The sequence below is a fragment of the Manis javanica genome, chromosome 7 (assembly GCF_040802235.1).
Source record: "Manis javanica isolate MJ-LG chromosome 7, MJ_LKY, whole genome shotgun sequence".
Taxonomy (NCBI): domain Eukaryota; kingdom Metazoa; phylum Chordata; class Mammalia; order Pholidota; family Manidae; genus Manis; species Manis javanica.
The window spans coordinates 95,657,730-95,678,704 of record NC_133162.1 but is presented as its reverse complement, the minus strand read 5'-3'; the positions used below and the strand labels follow the sequence as shown (position 1 = coordinate 95,678,704).

At 38.3% G+C, this 20,975-nt stretch overlaps 1 protein-coding gene across 3 annotated transcripts in view; it reads left to right on the top strand.

The window, feature by feature from the left end:
• The window catches only part of EPB41L5 (erythrocyte membrane protein band 4.1 like 5), a 229,699-nt gene that overhangs the window by 160,606 nt on the left and 48,118 nt on the right, over positions 1 to 20,975 (top strand). For all 3 annotated transcript variants that reach the window (XM_037001034.2, XM_037001033.2, XM_037001032.2), the window contains exons 17-18: positions 13,911 to 14,056; positions 17,301 to 17,398. In XM_037001034.2, coding sequence (XP_036856929.1) covers positions 13,911 to 14,056; positions 17,301 to 17,398 — 244 coding nt within the window. The remainder of the gene's footprint in view (positions 1 to 13,910; positions 14,057 to 17,300; positions 17,399 to 20,975) is intronic.

Sequence of the window (20,975 nt, the reverse complement as noted above, 5' to 3'; positions counted from 1 at the left end):
CACTCCCTACACCCCTTCCCCAACCTAATCCCTTTGGAAACCGCTAGTCCCTTCTTGGAGTCTGTGAGTCTGCAGCTGTTTTGATCCTTCAGGTTTGCTTTGTTGTTATACTTCACAAATGAGTGAAATCGTTTGGTACATGTCTTTCTCTGCCAGGCTTATTTCACTGAGCATAACACCCTCTATCATTATGTAATGTCCTTCTTTATCTCTTGTTACTTTCTTTGTTTTGAAGTCTATTTTGTCTGATACTAGTACAGCAACACCTGCTTTTTTCTCCCTGTTGTTTGCATGAAATATCTTTTTCCATTCCTTGACTTTTAATCTGTGCATGTCTTTGGGTTTGAGGTGAGTCTCTTGTAAGCAGCATATAGGTGGGTCCTGCTTTTTTATCCATTCTATTACTTTGTGTCTTTTGATTGGTGCATTCAGTCCATTTACATTTAGGATGATTATTGAAAGATATGTACTCATTGCCATTGCAGGCTTTAGATTCGTGCTTACCAAAGGTTCAAGGTTAGCTTCTTTACTACCTTACTGTCTAACTTAACTCACTTATTGAGCTATTATGAACACAGTCTGGTCATTCTTTATTTTTCTCCCTTCTTCTTCCTCCTCCTCCATTCTTCATATGTTGGGTGTTTTGTTCTGTGCTTTTTTTAGGAGTGCTCCCATCTAGAGCAGTCCCTCTAAGATACCCTGTAGAGGTGGTTTGTGGGAGGCAAATTCCCTCAACTTTTGCTTGTCTGGGAACTGTTTAATCCCTCCTTCATACTTAAATGATAGTCGTGCTGGATCCAGTATCCTTGGTTCAAGGCCCTTCTGTTTCATTGCATTAAATATATCATGCCATTCTCTTCTGGCCTGTAAGGTCTCTGTTGAGAAGTCTGATGATAGCCTGATGGGTTTTCCTTTGTAGGTGACCTTTTTTCTCTCTCTGGCTACCTTTAAAACTCTGTCCTTGTCCTTGATCTTTGCCATTTTAATTATTATGTGTCTTGGTGTTGTCTTCCTTGGGTCCTTTCTGTTGGGAGTTCTGTACACTTCCATGGTCTGATGGATTATTTCCTCCCCCAGTTTGGGGAATTTTTCAGCAATTATTTCTTCAAATCCTCTTTCTATTCCTTTTTCTCTTCTTCTTCTGGTACCCCTATAATGCAGATATTGTTCCTTTTGGATTGGTCACACAGTTTTCTTAATATTGTTTCATTCCTGGAGATCCTTTTATCTTTCTCTGCATCAGCTTCTATGTGTTCCTGTTCTCTGGTTTCTATTCCATCAATGGCCTCTTGCATCTTATCTGTTTTGCTTATAAATCCTTCCAGAGATTGTTTCATTTCTGTAATCTCCCTCTGAATGTCATCTCTTGGCTCTTGTATATTTCTCTGCAGCTCTGTCAGCATGTTTATGACTTTTATTTTGAATTCTTCTTCAGGGAGACTGGTTAGGTCTGTCTCTGCAGATCCTCTCTTGGGTTGTCTGAACTATTTTGGACTTTACTAATTTTTCTGCCTTTTCATGGTGATAGCGGTGGCTGTAGGCAGGTTGTGGGTGTATCAGCTGGGAGAAGAAATTCCTTTCCTGCTTGGATGCCTTGCCCTTCTCTGCTGAATGTGTCAGTTACCTGCAGTCCTGGAGCAGCCACTGGGTTGATCCCCTAAGCTGCTGTGGGCGGGGTCTCCGTCAAAGCAGCGCAGAGCCCTGCGGGGAGTGGCAAGCACACCAGGTGCACTCCTCCGCGATAGCAGCGCCCCTGCCGGGCAGCTTTCTTTGGGTCTGGCCCAGGCAGCTGTGCATCAGGCTGGGATTCTTTTCGGCTGCTGGGAGTGCGGCTGCCCCCTCTGGCACTGCTGCAGGTGCACTCTGGCCTCTCCTGTGCCCCTCTGGCACCACCACTGCTGGCACATGCAGGCCACTCCCGGGTTGTTCGGTCACCGCTGCCACGGGCTCGTGTGGACCTCTCCCAGGCCTCACTGCTGCCGCGGCTGCCAGCGTGCATGGGCCCCTCCTGGGCTGCTCGGTTGCCACCACGGCGGGCTCACACAAGCTGCTCCCAGTCCCCTCTGGCTCCGCTGCCCCTGGCGCACGCTGCCACTCTCCAACTACTGGGCCGGTGTGTTGGGGTTTTCACCAGTTGGGGAATGACTGGCAGGCTGCTTAGTGCCGTGAGGGGCTTCAGAGCTGCGCTGCTGCCCAGGAGGTTAGGGCGCCTAAAGTTCCCTGGGATTCCCAGCTGCTGGCTCAGTGTGCCAAGATGACCTTGTCCAGCTGTGGGGTCCCTGTCTCTTTAAGACTTGCAAAAAGCACTCGCTTTTCTTTTGTCTCAGGGGTGCTGGTTGTGGGGACCTGCCTGCAGGTTTTGCTTCTCCGTTTCTTTAATATTCAGCACCCCGTGTACTTTGTGTCAGCGCTCCGGGTGTGGATTTCTAGAGCTGGTTGTTTAGCAGTCCTGGGCTTTCACTCCCTCCCCATTCCGACTCCTTTCTTCCCGCTGGATTCTGGGGTAGAGGGATGTTCAGGCCCCGCCTGGCCATGGCTTGTATCTTACCCCCTTCGTGTGATGTTGAGTTCTTGCAGATGAGTTCTCTCCTGGCTGTTGTACTGTATCCACTGGTGTCTTTTAGGAATAGTTGTATTTATTGTATTTTCATAAGTATGTATGTTTTTAGAAGGAGATTTCCACTGAACTACTCACAGCACCATCTTCCCATGATCCCACCACATAACACCCTCTAGGTCCTGTATAAACAGGCTTGGAAACTATGTGGTATTTTGTGTATGGCTTTTTCACATTAGTATTATGTTTTCCAAGACCATCCTAGGTCCATCAATGTTGTTGCAAATGGTAGGATTTGTTTTCTTCTTATGGATGAATAATATTCCATTGTGTATATGTACCCCCTCTTCTTTATCCATTCATCTACTGATGGACACTTGGATTGCTTCCGTATTTTGGCTATTGTAAATAGTGCTGTGATAAACAGGGGTGCATATGTCTTTTTTTTTATTAAGGTATGATTGATATACACTCTTATGAAGATTTCACATGAAAAAACAATGTGGTTACTACATTTACCCATATTATCAAGTCCTCACCCATACCCCAATGCAGTCACTGTCCATCAGGTCAGCAGGTTGCCAGAAATCCACTATGTCCCTTCTCTGTGATACACTGTTCTCCCCGTGATCCCCGACACCATGTGTACTATATATAATACCCCTCAGTCCCCTTCTCCCTCCATTCCCACCCGCACGCCCACACCCCTCCCCTTTGGTAAGCACTAGTTAATTCTTGGAGTCTGTGAGTCTGCTGCCATTTTGTTCCTTCAGTTTTGCTTCATTGTTATCCTCCACCAATGAGGGAAATCATTTGGCATTCGTGTTTCTCTGCCTGGCTTATTTCACTGAGCATAATGTCCTCCAGCTCCATCCATGTTGTTGCAAATGGTAGGATTTGTTTTCTTCTTATGGCTGAATAACATTCAATTGTGTATATGTACCACTTGGGTTGCTTCCGTATTTTGGCTATTGTGAAAAGTGCTGCAATAAACATAGGGGTTCATATGTCTTTTTGAATCTGAGAAGTTTTATTCTTGGGGTAAATTCCAAGGAGTGGGATTCCTGGGTCAAATGGTATTTCTATTTTTAGTTTTTTGAGGAACCTCCATATTGCTTTCCACAATCATTGAACTAGCTTACATTCCCACCAGCAGTGTAGGAGGGTTCCCTTTTCTCTGCATCCTCGCCAGCATTTGTTGTTAGTCTGATCGATGCTGGCCATCCTTACTGGTGTGAGGTGATAACTCATTGTGGTTTTACTTTGCATTTCTCTGATGATTAGGGATGTAGAGCATCTTTTCATGTGCCTGTTGGCCATCTGAATTTCTTCTTTGAAGAAGTGTCTGTTCAGATCCTCTGCACATTTTTTAATTGGTTTATTTGCTTTTCGGGTGTTGAGGCATGTGAGTTCTTTATATATTTTGAATATTAACCCCTTGTCAGATATGTCATTTACAAATATCTTCTACCATACTGTAGGATGCCTTTTTGTTCTACAGATGGTGTCCTTTTTGCTGTACAGAAGCTTTTTAGTCTGATGCAGTCCAATTTGTTCATTTTTGCTTTTGTTTCCCTAGCCCAAGGAAATGTGTTCAGAAAAAAGTTGCTCATGTTTATATTCAAGAGAATTTTTCCTGTGTTTTCTTCTAAGAGTGTTATGGTTTCATGACTTACATTCAAGGCTTTGATCCATTTTGAGTTTACTTTTGTGTATGGGGATAGACAGTGATCCAGTTTCATTCTCTTGCATGTAGCTGTCCTGTTTTGCCAACACCAGTTGTTGAAGAGGCTGTCATTTCCCCATTGTGTATCCATGGCTCCTTTATCATATATTAATTGACCATATGTGCTTGGGTTTATATCTGGGCTCTCTGTTCTGTTCCATTGATCTATGGGTCTGTTCTTGTGACAGTACCAACTTGTCTTGATTACTGTGACTTTGTAGTAGAACTTGAAGTTGGGGAGCATAATCCCCCCAGCTTTGTTCTTCCTTCTAGGATTACATTGGCTATTTGGGGTCTTTTCTGGTTCCATATGAATTTTAGAACTATTTGTTACAGTTCATTGAAGAATGCTCTTGGTATTTTTATAGGGATTGCATTGAATATGTAGATTCCTTTAGGCAGGGTGGCCATTTTAACAATATTAATTCTTCCTGTCCATGAGCATGGGATGTATTTCCATTTATTGGTTTCTTCTTTTATTTCTTTCATGAGTGTCTTGTAGTTTTGAGGGTATAGGTTTTTCACCTCTTTGGTTAGGTTTATTCCTAGGTATTTTTTTCTTTTTGATGCACTTGTGAATGAAATTGTTTTCCTGATTTCTCTTTCTGCTAGTTCATTTTAAGTATATAGGAATTCAACAGATTTCTGTGCATTAATTTTGTATTCTGCAACTTTGCTGAATTTCAGTTATTCTAGTTATTTTAGGGTGAATTCTTTAGGGTTTGTTATGTACAGTATCATGTCATCTGCAAGCAGGCACAGTTCAATTTCTTACCTATCTGGATGCCTTTTATTTCTTCCATTGTCTGATTGCCATGGCTAGGGTCTCCAGTACTATGTTGGATAAGTGGAGGGAGAGTGGGTGTCCTTGTTCTATTACCATCTTAGAGGAAGAGCTTTCAGCTTTGCCCAGTTAAGTATGATGTTGGCTGTGGGTTTGTTGTGTATGGCCTTTATTATGTTGAGGTACTTGCCCTCTATACCCATTTTGTTGAGAGTTTTTATCATGAATGGATGTTGAATTTTGTCAAATGCTTTTTCAGCATCTGTAGAGATGATCATTTGGTTTTTGTCCTTCTTTTTGTTGATGTGGTAGATGAAGTTGATGGATTTTCAAATGTTGCATCCTTGCATTCCTGGGGTGAATTCCACCTGATTATGATTGATGATCTTTTTGATTTGGTTTGCTAATATTTTGTTGAGTATTTTTGCCTCTATGTTCATTAAGGATATTGGTCTGTAATTTTCTTTTTTGTGGTGTCTTTGCCTGGTTTTGCTATTAGAGTGATGCTCGCCTCATAGAATGAGTTTGGGAGTATTCCCTCCTCTTCTACTTTTTGGAAAACTCTAAAAAGGCTGGGTATTACATTATGTCAGCTTTCTCATATTGAGAGCTCTGTTATGCCACTGTTGAGTTTTCCCAAGATTTTTTCTTCCCCTCTCAAACTTTGCTTCCAGACAGATTTGGCAATAGCTTTGTAAGTGATGTGGACATAATTGCCTACAATAATGAAAATTCACAGGAATTTTTTATTTTTCATTTTCCCCTTAAGCATACTCAGCCTTTTTCTCCCCCAGGCAGATCATTCTGAGTGCGCAAGTGTTTGTGCACATGTTACAAAGACAACTACCACGTTAATAAAATAATCAATTTGAAATCCTTTTCGGTATTTCCTTTTGAATAATATTTTTAAACTGGATGTAACATTGTTGCATTAGCTTTTTAATTTTACCAAGTAATTGAATACATTTTATTACTTGGACTTTTCTAGAACTCTTTCCCTACCCACTACTTGAAAAGGAGGTATTTACAATGTTCAAGTTTGTATTAAAGGAAAGAATTAGTTTGACCCCTTATTTTGATGGTTAATGCATCCATACAGTTAAATACCTTTATGTAGTTGTGACACTGCTGTATTGTGTCTGCCAGTTATTTTCTGCCAATTCATATTTTGACATGATTTCTTAAACAGTAAGTTCCAAAATAAACAGCATACTATAGTTTTTATAAGTAAAGCATAACAAAATTGTACCCTTACAGAAAACTCCATCAACTTGTTAATTTAGTGGCATTCACAATAAAGAAAGCATGTTGAGACCTGGCAAAAATGCCTCATTTAATATTTATAAGAGCTGCATGCCTCTACTATAAAAACTGTACCAATTGCAAGTGCCAGTTTTACAATTAGTTTACTATTTTATCAGTAATTGTAAAAATTGAATGATCCTTTCTGGTAAAAGCTTAATCTCATCCAGCAACTAAATGAACACATTTTTAGAATCATCAGAATCTGCACAGACTAACAGAGATACCTAGAATCAAGCACAGTGTAAGTTTTTCTCAATTATCTGAAATTGACTGTTTTCTTAAGTATAAAGCTGAAATTTGCTAAACTATGATTTGGATCACCCACAATGGAGTGTTGCAGTGGTTTTTATATTGAAGGCTAACTTTCTGCTCTAACTATCATGACTTTGAAATTTTTAAATAAGAATAAATGGGAAATGAAAGAGACAATTTCTGGGTTTATTGCAAGTCCCCTTGAATTTGAGTGTTGCCATTTTATTAAAGACTTGGCCTCTTTCAGATGGTAGTTTATCTCTAAATAAGATAATTTGTAATTGTATATTTAATTACACATCCCTTCCCTGTAATCTTCCTCCTCAGAAAAGGAAAACCTAGTTCGACTGTATTTCCAGTCACAACACATAAAATTTAATCCAATTCTGTTTTCATAACTATAGAATTACTATTCATTTCACAAATGAAGCTGCATCTCATGGACAGAGCAAAGTTATTGTCCTGCAACTTCCTATAACTATACTTATGCTATTGAATTGCATGAAATTTAAATAAATTTTATTTATGCCTGCAAATCTTTGGGCTTTAATTTTTCTGGGAAATAATGAGAGCTTTAATGAGTATATAATAAATTCTTTTTGTACTTCCAAGTTAATAAGATACTAGCAATTGCTTGGATTTTAATGAATCTTTAGAAAGAAGCTGAAGAGACCTTGAAATTATTTCAAAAGATAGATTTCCATTTTTAAATTGAGCTCGCTTTTAAAAAGCAGTAGGTTTGCTATTAAAATATTTACACTTCTAGAATACTATGTGCATGTTGCCAAGACTTTTAACAACATGGGTATCAACTGTGAATAGCCATGGCCTACCTCTAAAAAACATAAGAAATATAACTTTCATTATGAAATAAAACATTTCATTTGGATTTTTGCACATTTGTGCATATAATTGGGTTATTTAGAAGAAACTTCATTTCTAAAGCAACACGTTTTATGGGCCTTGAAATTCTTTGGGAAGTATTCTCACTTAAAGTTGATGCATTTTTAAACTCCTAGTTACACTGGCTAGTTTTCTGAAGGAGAAAATAAAATGTCTGGAGTGAACTGGAGGAATAAAATGTCTGGCAGTGTGTGATGTTGGACCTTTAAAAAGCAATACAGTCTCCTAGGTTGTCATTTTGTCTTCTGCAAGTGCAAGAATGTTTATATGTTAACAGTACAAAAAATAGGGTAAGTGGCTGCGGATTTAGGATATTACAGACTATAAACATGCTTTCTCTATAGCATAGATACATTAGAAACAATTTTTCTTTTATCTTTTTAATGTTTATATAACTTTCATGCTAGATTATTTAATTATAGCTCTTTAACTGAATTAAAGAGAAGATACTGAATTAAACATCTTAGTAATTGCCTTCTTAAATCCTTATTTCTTACTGTGGGAAAGGGGGAGATAATAGCATCTGTTTCTTGTTTTTAATTTGCAAAAGGACTTTACCAGGGAAAATCTATGTCGAATTCAAACCAAGAGTTGGACTAAGTATGTATTGCCATGAAATTAAATGACAAATAGTAAAGTGTTGTTGAATCACTAAAAAAAAAAAAAAAAAAAAGCTGGGTATTATGTCTTCTTTAAATGTTTGTTAAAATTCAGCAGTGAAGCCATCTGGTCCAGGTATTGTGTTCTTAGGTAGTTTTTGATTACCAGTTCAGTTTCATTGCTGGTAATTGGTTCTGTTCAGATTTTCTATTTCTTCCTAGGTCAACCTTGGAAGACTAGAAAGTTGTCCGTTTCTTGTGGGTTATCCAAATTGTTAACATCTAATTTTTCATAGTATTCTCTCATAATTGTTTGTATTTCTGTGGTATCCATAGTGATTTTTCCTATCTCATCTTTAATTCTGTTTATACATATGGACTCTCTTTTTTGTTGTTGTTGATAAGTCTGGGTAGATGTTTATCTATTTTGTTTATTTTCTCAAAGAACCAGCTCCTGCTTTCATTGATTCTTTCTGTTGTTTTATTCCTCTCAATTTTATTTATTTCTGCTCTGATCTTTATTATGTCCCTCCACCTACTGACTTTGGGCCTCATTTTTTCTTCTTTTCTAGTTTATTAATTTTGAGTTTAGATGATTCATTTGAGATTGTTCCTCTTTCTTAAGGTAAGTCTGTATTGCAGTATACTCTACTCTTAGAATGGCCTTTGCTGTGTCCCACAAAGTTTGGAGTGTTGAGTTGTTTTCATCTGTTTTCATATATTGCTTAATCTCTGTTTTTATTTGGTTATTGATCCGTTGATTATTTAGGAGCATGTTAAGCCTCCATGTGTTTGTGGACTTGTTTTCTTTGCATAATTTATTTCTAGTTTCATACCTTTGTGGTCTGAGATGGTGGTTAATACAATTTCAATCTTTCTGAATTTGCTGAGGCTCTTTTTGTGGCATAGTATGTGATCTATTCTTGAAAAATGTTCCTGTGCACTTTAGAAGAATGTGTATCATTCTGGTTTTGTGTGGTGTGTTTTGTAGATGTCTGTTAGGTCCATCCGTTCTAATGTGTTGTTCAGTGCCTTTGTGTCCTTGCTTATTTTCTGTCTGGTTGATCTGTCCTTTGGAGTGAGTGGTGTGTTGAAGTCTCCTAATGTTGAATGCATTGCATTCTATTTCCCCCTTTAATTCTGTTAGTATTTGTTTCACATATTCAGGTAGATATCTATAATGGTTATATCCTCCTCCTTTGTCTCTTTTTACTTCCTTTGTTTTGAAATCTGTTTAGTCTGATACAAGTAATGCAACTCCTGCTCTTTTCTCCCTATGATTTGCACAAAGTATCTTTTTCTATCCCTTCACTTCTAGTCTGTGTATGTCTTTGGGTCTGAAATATGTCTCTTGTAGGCAGCATCTAGATGGGTCTTGTTTTTTAATCCATTGTGTAGCTCTCTGTCTTTTTATGGGTGCATTTAGTCCATCTTCATTTAGGGTGCTTATCGATAGATATATACCTAGTGCCAATGCTGGCTTTAGATTCATGGTTACCAAAGGTTCAAAGGCAGCTTCTTTGCTATGTAACAGTCCAACTTTACTCGCTTATTATACTATTTCAAACATAATCTAAAGGGTTTTATTCCTCCCTTTTTTTCTTCATTCTTCACTCTATATACATTAGGTGCCATATTCTGTACTCTTTGTGTATCCCTTGACTGACTTTGTGGGTAGTTTATTTAATTTTGCAATGGCTTATTAGTTAATTGGTCTGCTTCCTGTGATTTTATTTTCTCTGATGACAGCTATTTAGCCTTAGGAGCACTTCCATCTATAGCAGTCCCTCTAAAATACACTGTAGAGACAGTTTGGGGGAAGCAAATTCCCTCAATTTTTGCTTATCTGCAAATTGTTTGATACCTGCTTCAATTTTAAATAATATTGCTGGGTAGAGTATTCTCGGTTTGAGGCCCTTCTCTTTCATTGCATTAAAAGTATCATGCCACTCCTTTCTGGCCTATAAGTTCTGCTGAGAAGTCTGATGATATACTGATGGGTTTTCCTTTGTATGTGGTATTTTTTTCTCTCTCTGGCTACTTTTAATACTCTGTCCTTGTCCTTGATTTTTGCCCTTTTAGCTATTATATTTCTTGGTATTGTCTCACTATGGTCCCTTGTGTTGGGAGATCTATGCACTTCTGTGTTCCCCAGATTGGGAAGTTTTCGGCAATTATTTCCTCAAAGAGAGTTTCTACCCATTTTTCTTTCTTTTTCTTCTGGTACCTGTATAATACGAATATTGTTCCATTTGGACTGGTTGCACAGTTCTGTTATTATTCTTACATTCCTAGAGATCCTTTTTTCTCCCTGTGCCTCAGCTTCTTTGTATTCCTGTTCTCTAATTTCTGTTTCATTTACCATCTCCTCCACCTCATCTAACCTGCTTTTAAATCCCTCCATTATATGTTTTATTTCATATACTGTATTTTTCAAAGTTTCTATCTCTTTTTTGAAGTCCTACCTGAGATCTTGAGTATTTTTCTGTAGGCCCATGAGCAAGTTTATGATTTTTATTTTAAAATCTTTATCAGGATGATTGGTGATCACAGTTTCATGTAGCCTTCTTTCTGGTGTTTGAGGGATTGTGGTTTGTAGAAGATTGTTTTGCTATTTCATATTTCTAATGTTTCCTGTGTAATAACAACTTTGTGTAGGTGGCTCTCTCTGGTGTCCAGAAGCTCTACTATCTGGACCTGTCCAGATCCTGGAGCAATGGTGGAGGTTGCAGGTGGGCATCGCTGGTGCCTGCTCAGAGGAAAGAGTTCTTTCCTGCTTCCTGGCTCAAGTGCCTGCTTCTCTTTCCAGGGCCACTGGACTGAGGGCATAGGGAGGAGCCTCTATGCTATGCCCCTGTAGCTGCCACAGGTGGGGCTGTCCTCTGACCAGTCTAGCACAATGGTGTGGGCTGATGCCAGCTGGGATGAAGCAGCGGCAGGCTGCATATCACGGTGGCGGGGCCTTGGCACTGTGTTGCCAAGCCAGGGAGATGGAGGACCTGAAGCTCCTGAAAGTTCCCAACCTGCTGGACTGAGTGTGCTGGGGTGATTTTGTTCACCTGTCTTTTCTCCTGAGTAGTAAGTTCTTTGTAATCCTTTCCCCTTTAGCAGCCCTCTCACTGTTGGGAAGTCTTTCAAAGTGCCTGTCTTTCTTTTTTCCCAGAGTGGCCAGTTGTGGGTACCTGTTCTCCACAAGTGGCTGGAATCTCAGTTTCCGCAAGTATTCTGCGTGTCTTAGCTTTTCAACCCCACTAGTCTCTAGAGCACCATGTAATGTGGATTCATGCCTCCAGATCAGATCTCCACGGGTGGGTGTTTAACAGTCATGGGTTTCTACTCCCTCCCCATTGTGTTTCTCTTTCTCCCATCTATGAGCTGAGGTGAGGGAGGGCTTGCTTTCAAGGTGATCTTGGCTTTTCTACTTTACCTTTTCTTTGAGGTCTTCTCTTTACCTGAAGATATAGGCAGTCTGTTCCAGTCCTCTTTCGGGTTACTCTTTCATGTTTAATTGTATTTGCTGTATTTTTGTGTTATATTTGGTTTTGGGAGGAGGTTTTTGCCTCAGTTCTTATGCCATGTTTTTCCTCCTGTATCATTGGTTTTAAGCAGCATCATTATGATGTGCTTTGTTATGTTTTATATTTCTTGGGTTTAGAGATTTTGAGATTCTTGGATCTTTGGATTTATAGTTTTCATCAAATTTTGGAAAACTTCAGCCATTATTTCATTAAATACTTGTTCTGTTCTACCCCCACTTTGGGACTCCAGTTATCCATACATAGGCTGCTTGAGATTGTTACATAGCTAACTGATAGTCTTTTCATTTTGTGAGATTCTTTCGTCTCTGTGTGTTTTATTTTGTATAGTTTCTATTGCTATGCCTTCAAGTTCAGTATCTTTACTAATTTCTGGTTTGCTGTCAATCCCATCTGATACATTTTTCATCTCAGATATGGTAGTTTTCATCTCTAGAAGTTTGATTTGGGTCTTTTTTTTTTCAGGAAGAGTACGAGGTCCATATCATTTAAATCTTTCTCAGGAGTTGTATTAATTTTACTCTGGACAAGGTTCCTTTGGCGTTTCATGTTTGTATATGATGCCCTCTAGTGTCCAGAAGCTCTATTCTGGAGCTGCTCAGCCCCCGAAGCAATGTCAGGGGTTGCAGGGGAGCAGTACTGGTGCCTGGAGGGAGGAAAGAACTGTTACCCGCCTCCCGGCTGCTGTGCTTGTCTCCTCTGCCTGAGCCAGTGGGCTGAGCACACAGATACAAGCTTTTGTCCCAGAGCAGCCGGATATGGATCCCTGCTTTCCACAAGCAGCCGGAATCCCAGTCTCCCCAGGAACTCTGCCTGTATTAACTTTCCAACCCGGTAGTCATGAGAGTCTCATGAAAGCACCATGAAATGTAGGTTTGTGTTCCCAGAGCAGATCTCTGGAGCTGGATGTTCAGCAGTCCCAAGCCTTCCACTCCCTCCTTGCTCTGTTTCTCTTCCTCCTGCCAGTGAGCTGGGGTGGGGGAGGGTCTCAGGTCCTGCGGAGCCACAGCTCTGGTACGTTACCCCTCTCAGTGAGGTCTGCTCTTTTCTCCAGGTGTGTGCAGTCTGACGCCATCCTCTTTCCTGCTGCTCTCTCAGGATTAGTTGTGCCAATTAAATTTTCTAATTGTATCCAGTTTTAGGAGGAAGCCTCTGTCTCTCCTCTCATGCCGCCATCTTTAATCCAGTCTCCTGATTTGGGTCTTTTTTATATCTTCCATATCTCTGCTTAACTTTTCTACATATGGAGTAGTTATTATAACTATTCTAATGTCTTTCTTGCTAATTATAACATCAGTTTCTATTAACTGATTACTCTCTTTAGTATGGAATTTCCTTTTTGCCACTTTGCATTCCTGGTAATCTTTGAGTAGATGCCTCACATTGTGAAATTTACTTTGTTGAATGCTTATTCCTCTAAATCCTCTTGAATTTTGTTTTGGAACACAGTTACATTACTTGGAAACAGTTTGATATTTTCAGGTATTTTATAATATGTTAGGTGGGTACATTGCCATTCTTAGTCTGCTTTAATTCTTCTCCACTACTAAGGCAAGACCTTTCTGAATATTCAATACCCTGTGAATTACATGTTTTCATAGTCTGTCTGGGGAAACAGGCACTGTGGCCCAGTGTGAGTGCTGCTAGTTCTTCCCCCAGCCAGATGGAAGGAAATCTTTTTGGTTGATTCTTTCCACACCTCAGGGAGTTTGCTCACACACATTCTCTGATTAGTATTTGCCTCACCACTTGGGGTGGCCCTCTGTGGACTCCAACATTCTCTCCTTGAAGTGGTGCCTCTCTTGTTGATAACTGTGCCCTGTGACCTCTAGTGGCCTTGGTCTCCCTGGCCTCTCAGCCTCATCTTCTGAACTGAAAGAGCTCTCTATGCGCTTCCTCATTTCCCCCTCTTTGTGCCATGGCATGGAATTTCTGTCAAAGCAACATATGCCTCACCTAATTTGCTACCCAAATGTCAGAATCACTGTCCTTTGTTGTCCAATGCCTGATGTCTTGAAAATAGTTTATTTTCCCCCCTTAAATTATTTAAAGAGGAAGATAAATCCAGTCCCTTTTACTCCCTCTTGGCCTGAAGAGAAGACTGCCCAAAGGGTTTTGAAAGATGAATAAGCCATTTGGGATACAAACTCTTACATGGATTGTTTTTCCCAACAAAGATTTTTGCTAGTATTTTAAATTCTTTTCATAATAAATTTCTTGATCTAAGTAACTTCTGTTACCTCTCCAGCTTGCCTCTGAATATTGATTTGCTAGATAGTCCAAACTTACTGGCAACAACAATTGATGTTACTGGGGCATCTGACACTATGGAAAGATCCCAAGTACCAGCCACCAGGCAAATTGGATTAGCAGGACCTGAAGCTGAATATGAAAGTAAGTAACTGTTCTGAACAACATTGATGACACCTTTTTATTTTTTACCCCCCTTAGAAATGAACTATTATTTAAATCTGTTGCTTGAAGAAAATCTTATTCCAATATTTGAATTTTAAAATTTATTGTAGAATAGTTGGCTTTCTTACCATTTTTGGCTTAATGATCCACTGAAATATTTACCATGACATAGTTGAGACCGTGTAAACATTTGTTTCATTTATAAGCCATTAAACATTTATTAATTTTCAAACTTTCTTTTTAACTTGGTTTATTGAGTTAAACTTAAGAGAAAAAACTTTCTTTAAAGATTTTCTAGGAATATGTTAATTTAAAAAAATTTTTGGAAAAATATTTTCTAGGGCACAGGATGTAATGTTTGGACATTCCATTAGCTCTGTCTTGCTTGAGGGTTTCAGCCCCAGGCAAGTTTACTATGATTTCAGGAGTTTGAGAAATGACAACAGAATGTTATTCAGGTAAAAGGGTTTGTACCTGGCTTTATTCTCACAGCAGTAGATTGAGCACTAGCATCGTGTCTGCATTCAGCAGTCTGCAGGTTGGTAATCCATCTCTGTCTCTGCTTCCATCCAGAGCACTGGGTGGAGCTCTTTATATCTCAGTCAATAATAGCTTATTGCCTACAGTGTGGAAGCATTAGCCTAGCAGCAGGCCAATTACATCAACTAGTTTAGTGTCAGGTGAGGATCCTTGCCATAGGAACTTCCATTTTCCCCAGAAGCTCCTAGAAAGTATTTTGTTATTAATATTTGTTGTTGGGACTGTTTTTGCCTGAGCAAAACAGTGCACAAAACTAAATAATCCAGAAAGAATACGGTTTTCCTTAACTTTTTTAAAAAAGAGGAAACATTAAATTGTACATTGAAAATGTCTATTATTTGTGAGTTTGGTTTGATTTTAAAGCGTAAACTGTCCTTAAACAATTACTAACTTCCTGTTGAATCTCATTGTAGTGTGTGTTCATTTAAAAGCAACTCGTGTATGTGGCCTTGCCAATTTTGATTTGTATTGTTAAAATTAGACGTCTTTAAGCAGTTCATAGGAAATTGCTAGTGAGTATGCTGTTGTCTCTGAAGAGTGAAGAATACGCCAATAGCATGTAATAATTTAGAAATGGGAGGTGGGAATGAAAATTTACATAGTGCTCGTGGTTCAAATACTACTAGTAATTGTCATTAAATATATGTTCTTTTGTTTTTAAGTAACCACTAAAATACACAAGTAAGCAAACGTTCTGATATATCATGGCTATGTTTTTACTTGCCATCTCTTATGTTTAACTTGTATTTGGAATCTGAGGTCAGGAAACAAAAATCAACTGATTTATTACATTTGTGGTTTCAGAATAATCTTCTAATCTGATAATTTAAAGGTAGTAGTCAGTTATTAGATTAAGAAAACATCCTCTATTACTATTTCTCATGTACTTTCTTTGCAATAATTTCTTTTCATTAGTTTCCAGTTTTTACAGCCCTGGCCTGGACTCTGCCTCTTGCTAGAAATTATTTTTTGTCACTTGAAAAATGTGAGATATAACAAACCAAAGCCATCAGGACTTGGATTTAGTCAGAAGCAGGACTAGCTTAATATGGAGTATTTCCAGAGTTAAAATAATAATCTCCTATATAGAGATGGCAGCATTGGTTTTATTTACATTCTATTTAATGTCCATTATATGAATTCAAAAGTTCTTTTTAGATTCCTTCAGTGCTACAAAAGTGTTGTTTTAGCAAACAACATTAATTTAGTACTTAGTTTCTGGGAAGTTGTATTGGTTTGGGGGAACATGGTAGAATGAACTAGGAATGCCTAGAAAAGATCAAATGAGATACAATAACTTTAAATATTTGAAAACCTAGTATATCAAAGAATTTTTTTATGGTACTTTACTGGTGAATCTTGTATCAGCAGTTTGAAAGTACAGGGAAGCAGACCTGGAACTACTATAGGGAAGACTTTTTAAATGTTTCTGCCATGTATTACAAATAGACACCTTACAGTGAGTAAGCCCCTCCTTACAAGGTATTTAAGCAAAATCATGGCCATAGGAGCCTTCACTTTATCCACAAGCTTTATTTCAACAAAAAAACCCCAGAAATCCAACCGTATTAATTTATCAGCATAAGCTAAAGCATTTGTGGTTTCAACAGTAGTATCGTGTTAAAATTTAGTATCAAATAATTTGAGGCATAAGAAAACAGGAGATGGCATTAATACATGAATATAGAAGATCTTGAGAAGATCAGTCACGAGTTAGTGATTCTCAGCTTTGGTTGTACATTATAATCACCTGGAGAGTCTTAAAAATTACCAGTGCCACAAAATAACTGCCTCCAGAAATCCTGACACCATTGTTCTAAGTCAGCTCTGGGAATATCAGTAATTCTTAAAAGCTCCACATCTCATTCTAATGTATAAAGTGAGAGATCCACTGAGTTAATTAATGGACACTTAGAAGATTCCTTTGACCAGGAAGAAAAGATTTCAGTTTTTCCCTCCCTTTCCTACCTGATTATATAGAAATTACTAGGCATTCAACAGCTTTTTTGTGAAGTGACAGTGTAAAAATTCAAACTCATACCAAGTTAATCCCTGCAAAATAAGATCATTGCAGAGTGATAAATTCAAATGGATTTCATTTAAAGCTGAATTGTTTTCAGAGGATTTTACTTACATGCATTTTGCAGCTAGGGGGAACATAATAAAGACCAAATGCTTGTCCTGCTTCGCACCTGATGCTACCAGTATCTAATATGTTAAATCTGTGAACAAATGACTATATGTCCTTCATCAGTTGGCTTCACCTAAGTTTGGTTTTAGGCAGTGTATAGTCAGGGCCAAGTAAAGACAATGGCAAAGTACTGAGGGTCAGCAGGAGGAACTTGGGTTGTAGATACAGAAGAAAGGATCGTGTCACAGGTGTTCTCTGCCTTTTCTTAGCGTCTTTTGGTTGGTAATCCTTTTAATCACACATGCTACTGAGATCCCAGAGTCAGTGGCTTTCGAGAGCAGTGCAGATATGGAACAGTGTTCTTTAGGTTAACTCTTAAATTAATGGAGTTATCTGGTTATAGAAAGAAAATACATTTATTCTCTGGTCATCTGAATTATTACCTTTAATTCATGATAAACCCAGTGTTGGGGGGAGTCTTAAGTCTGTACCCTCACACAGCTATGACAGGGTGGCAATGTAAGGAGTTGTTTTGCCTTTTTTTTTTTTCAGCATTAAATGATGCTGCAGAGAAGCTCAAACACCTTGAGATGGAAGCCAGTCCATTGCCATCCCCTCGTTCCAACATTGATGTTAACATCAACAGCCAGGTATTTATTTTGGTTTTCTCCTTCGTATGCCTGTCACATATCTCCACACCTCCCAGAAATCTTTTCTTTCCAAAGCTAATATTTTTTTATTTTCCTGGGGAATCTGTCTGCCCTGAACTCTTATAAACCTGTTTTCTTATTTAAAAAGGTGAAATTTATGGATTTTTAGGAGAGGAGGAAGAAATTTGGATAGCAACACTAAGAACTTTAAGGTCATCTCATGACTTTTTTTTAGCATACAGTCAGGACTGTTGTGGCTATTGAACCTTTTATTTTGATTCAGCCCATCTTTTCTCTACTTCTGTTCAGTGGGTCTTGATTTAGTTGAAGAAGTTGATGAAAGCACTTTGAAATTAGGAGATTTGTTTGAAAGGGAGCTGCTCTGGGGTGTGAACAAGGAAGAGAATAGACCTTTAGGGGCTTCAACCTCATCTTTTATACCTGTCACCACCTTGTCTCCTTGGAGTTTTTAGGCATGGGGTGGCAGAGGCAAACCAGCTAAGCTAGTTAAACTGCAGTTAATTGTTTGACTGCAACTTTAAAAAATTTACTTATTTCTACACTAAATAACTTAGAAGAATAACTAAAATAAACTGCTGAAATAAAAATAATTGTATTGCTACCAGTTATCTGCACTAAATGGAAAAGTGATTTTCAGGTAATGATCTAGAGATACCCTTTTTCTGTCTACATATAGACAACAGATAAGAATCTGTTGAATAAATTTTGTTTTGGTTTGATTTTAAAGAGGAAAAGGAAACAGTTAATTTGCAGTGTTCTTTAATCCCTGGATAATTCTTTCAAAGACCAGGTTGGAGTAGAGTGATTTTCTTCTTTCTTGCATAACCATTATTAAAACTGCCCTTTTGAATCCAAGTCTTTTTTTTTTCTTAGAAATGTCTGTAGAAGCTGATTAAATTCCAGCAAGGATTTCATTTTCTTGTCCCCTCAGTATTTTTCAATTATATTGGTCTGTTTGCTTTTACATTGTCAGTTTTTTTACTCTCTGTGAGGTAAGGGAATACAGGTCAGAGACAGAAGGGTTAATTGAAAGCTTTAGATGAGAGTTTTAGATGATTAGCAATTAATTTGACAAACATCTAGTGGAGAACTGGAGTGAACCTAAAGAAGAATGAAGCCTGGTGAATCTTGGTGGGAGTGTGCAGGCAAGAAGTGGTTGCTGCTCACACTGGGAGGGACTTCACTGAAATCCACTGAGCAGCTACTTGTTTCTTTTGTAAAATCCACTGCACATCTTCATAGAATAAAACTGAGCCTCTGAATCAGAAGATCCATTTAATCAGTCTTGAAGCTTGATGAAAATGAGGAGTGTGGATTAGGATAGGAAAGGGAATAATAGAGTGGGCTAAATAAAGAACAATATGCCATCCTGAACATTTTAGGTTTCATATAGCTAGGAAAAATAATAGCTAATATTTAGTGAGGGCTTACTGAATGGCTGGAAGGAATAACAAAGAATTTAGTGTTGTACTAATAAATAAGGGACACTAACTACCCTTTTTCAGCTAGAGTGTTGTGTAAAAGATGATTAATGTTTTATTTATATGACACATTTTTAATCCAGTAAGGTTTTTCTGTCTCTGCCATCACAGTTGATGTTTGCTTAGGGAATGCAAATTAATATTACTATCAGCTTTACTGCCTAAAATAATCTTAGGATGAAAAACTTAACTATAAATAAAATACATTATTCTAAAGCAAAGAATCAGTCATTGGATGATTAACTCTAAGAATTGTATAACTGAGAAGCTATACTATGGACATAGAATCTTAGGTTCAGTTAACACTACTGACAACAAAGTTGAGTTCAAACTCATGTCTTGAGAAGTCATTTTAGAGGGGTCTCATGCCACATCAGACCTGCATTACCCAGCACTGATACAGTCACTTGAGATCCATATCCAGTGTTGATTCAGTTCTACAGACCTGTTTATTTTCTACTTTTTGTCAGATAAAATATCGTGTGGAATAAACAGAAGAATAGCAAAGTCTTGGCCCTCAGGAAGCTTAGACCCCTTCTCCTGATTGTTAGGAATTTATTCCAGCAGCAGATTGTGACCACCTATGATTTGGAATAATCTTGGTCATTTTTACCCTTTTGATTTGCTTTGTATCCAGACCTTAAAAAGACATAACCAAAAAATTTCTCAAAAACCAAGCTGTACACACTGAATAAAACAAAGCAGAAAGATGAGTTTATTGCAAGGGTTTCAAACTGCAAGCCAGAAAACTCAAGACTATGGAGGCAATGAGTTCCAAGTTACTCACAGACTTTGGGCTTTTATGGGATAAGAGTGGGAGTTACTTGTTTCTTGAAACTGATTGGTTGCCTACTTATTTTCTTTCTTGTTTGAATAAGGGTAGCTGAGTCAGGGGAACAAGGAAATCCAGAAATAGTGTGAACAGTTGCTGTTTGCGGATTGACTGGTGTCCTCTACTGATTTCTGAGAGGAGCTGTAAATTCCTGTAAGGTTAGGATGTTTCCTTTATGCACCTGCATTGACAATCTCCATTTCATCCTTGATGTAACTGACTCCATTTTAGTCAGTTCTATAAACAAGTTACATTCCTTCTCTCTGCCCACAACTTGGACACAGAAGATAGGATGATAGGTCTAACTTCCCTTTGGGAATTCGGGCAGTCTTCAGACATTGGCTGTGCAGAGGCCACAGTTCTCCAGGTATCAATGAGCTGTTACATATCATGTAACTAGTAAATAGAAATGATACTTTTTGCCAATGGAAAGGCAAATATTTCCTATTTGGCAGTAATTGTTTTAGGGGAGGAAAGATTATTTTCTCTCTATTCTTCTGAGTTCTTGACTGACACCCATGTAACAAAGGAGATTAACAAGAAGAAAACAAACAGAAGTCTATTAACATGTATACTCCTGTATAAAGGGAGATGCCCAGGGAGAAAAATGAGTAACTCTCAGAGGTGGCTTAGAATTCTGGCTTAAATACCATCTTCAGCTAAAGTCAAAAGAAAGAAATGTGGAGGGGAGACTGGTTATGGGAAGGTTACAGTAAAAACACGGTAAACAAGAGGTTTTGTTACGCAGATTTAAGTAGTCCTTGCTTTTCATTCAAAGGGACAGAAATTGTCTCCAGAGATTAATCTTTGTCCTTCCTGCTGTAGAAACTTTTATTAAGTGGTCCTGCTTTTAGGCAAAAAGGGGGAGAGGAGGGAGCTTTTCTTTTGTAGCTTCTTCTTAGTTGCCTTCAGCTCAAAATAGTCCACATGCCACAGTGGTATAATTGGGGTGGCATATTCTGCTGCTCTTTGAATTGCCCTGCCTCTTTCAGCTTGCTGAATAGTTACTAGTATTATACTAATATCATTGGTGTAGGTTTTACAAAAATAATTTTTAAGTCATTCTTTCTGAGAATCAGGCTGTTACTCTGTTGGTAACTTACCATTTTTTAGTTTATAGTAGACTAGTTAATAAAAGTTGATATCCCTTTGGTCATAATCTTAGGCACTCTTCTGGCTTCATTTAGATACATTAAACAGTTTAAGGGGAAGAAATAGTTTATAAATGTGGTTAAAACCTTTG